At 38.6% G+C, this 1,391-nt stretch overlaps 1 protein-coding gene across 1 annotated transcript in view; it reads right to left on the minus strand.

Moving 5' to 3' along the window:
• Positions 1–363: 363 nt before the first annotated feature.
• The window catches only part of dnah10 (dynein axonemal heavy chain 10), a gene marked incomplete at its 3' end in the record, with an annotated part of 22,244 nt that continues 21,216 nt past the window's right edge, over positions 364–1,391 (minus strand). The window contains 3 exon segments of the mRNA XM_014027371.1: positions 364–819; positions 921–1,066; positions 1,136–1,316. Coding sequence (XP_013882825.1) covers positions 673–819; positions 921–1,066; positions 1,136–1,316 — 474 coding nt within the window.

Below are 1,391 nucleotides of genomic sequence, written 5' to 3' on the forward strand. Positions count from 1 at the left end.
GTTCTTAAACGTTCTATTACAAACATAAATAAACACTTGATTTAATTATTTCAGAGACATATTCTTCATTAAACTAGTTCTATCATTTTGTTTTAAACTCACTGCTACAGCTGAGATAAGGCTAATTAATGTGACACAGTTTAACATATCCAGTGACTTTAAGGGTGCCTTTCACTTTCATATTGTTTATTCTTGATTTATTTTATTTTGATTGCATGTTTTTTGTTCTTTGTTATTTTGTGTTACAAATGAAATGAATAAATTTCTAAATAAAAATATTTTAAAACGTAACATGTCATTGTGCCAATAAATGACCATTAACTGCATGTTTAAAACTAATAATAATAACTTTACCCAATGAACAGGTGCAATATTGATAACCACCAACAGTGAATTTAGAGGGGCCTTTCACTTTTTATGATTTAGTGATACTGTGGGTCTACTCATAACCAAAAGGAACAGGGCATCAAGCAGCTTTCAGAACATRAAATGACACTGTGTTATTGTGACAAAAAAAATTAATAAAACAAAAAACTGGYTTGTGGTCGACAGTTTGCAGCATCTGCTGTACTGATGCAAAAACAAATTGTGCAAAATAGGTCCACAGTTATTTGAAAACACGTTAAAACATGCCCRCTAGCTGAAATTATCTTGCTGATAAAGCCTGTAGACTTAGTCCGTGTTCAGATACAAACACACTCCCTGCAGGACCCAGTGGCAGTGGTGTATGGTAGTACACAGGTCTGCTTCAAAGATCAAACCATCACCCATCGCATTCCTCCGCGCGGATGTGGTGTARACCGGTGTCCTCAATGTATTCTGGAGTACAAAACATAAGAAAATACTTGGCAGTCAGGGAGGAACATTCAAACCATGAAATGTATTCAAGTTGAAAAATCTGCAGTGATTGTTGTCTGTACCTGTAGTCTAAGGCGGCGTGCCTCTACGGGGATGATTTTGAGAATGGGCAGTTCAACAACCGGGACTTTTGGTTTACTCTTCACCAGGCAGCCYTTCTCCAGATCCCAATCTGCTCCCTCCAGATACATGCCAGACACAAAGCAGCCTAAAGCAGAAAGACTGGTCTTTAGAAAARCTCACCAAATGCTGCAAACAATGATATTAATTTCATCACCTTGTTCTGGTCTGTCAGTGACTTCATCCTCACTGCGGTAGTGGCTGACTTCTGTGTAAAGCGTAGAAAGTTCCAGAGGCCAGCCATTTTTCCTGCATGCAGCTTGAACCAGAGCAGTCAAATAGGACTCTGGTATGTGAAGACCTGACAGCCACATAACTTTTGGCTCTTCCTTTTTCACCTTGCAAACAAAAAATACACACGATTCACACACACACACACACACACACACACACACACACACACACACACACAC

Source organism: Austrofundulus limnaeus, unplaced genomic scaffold (assembly GCF_001266775.1).
Source record: "Austrofundulus limnaeus strain Quisiro unplaced genomic scaffold, Austrofundulus_limnaeus-1.0 Scaffold5, whole genome shotgun sequence".
NCBI lineage: Eukaryota > Metazoa > Chordata > Actinopteri > Cyprinodontiformes > Rivulidae > Austrofundulus > Austrofundulus limnaeus.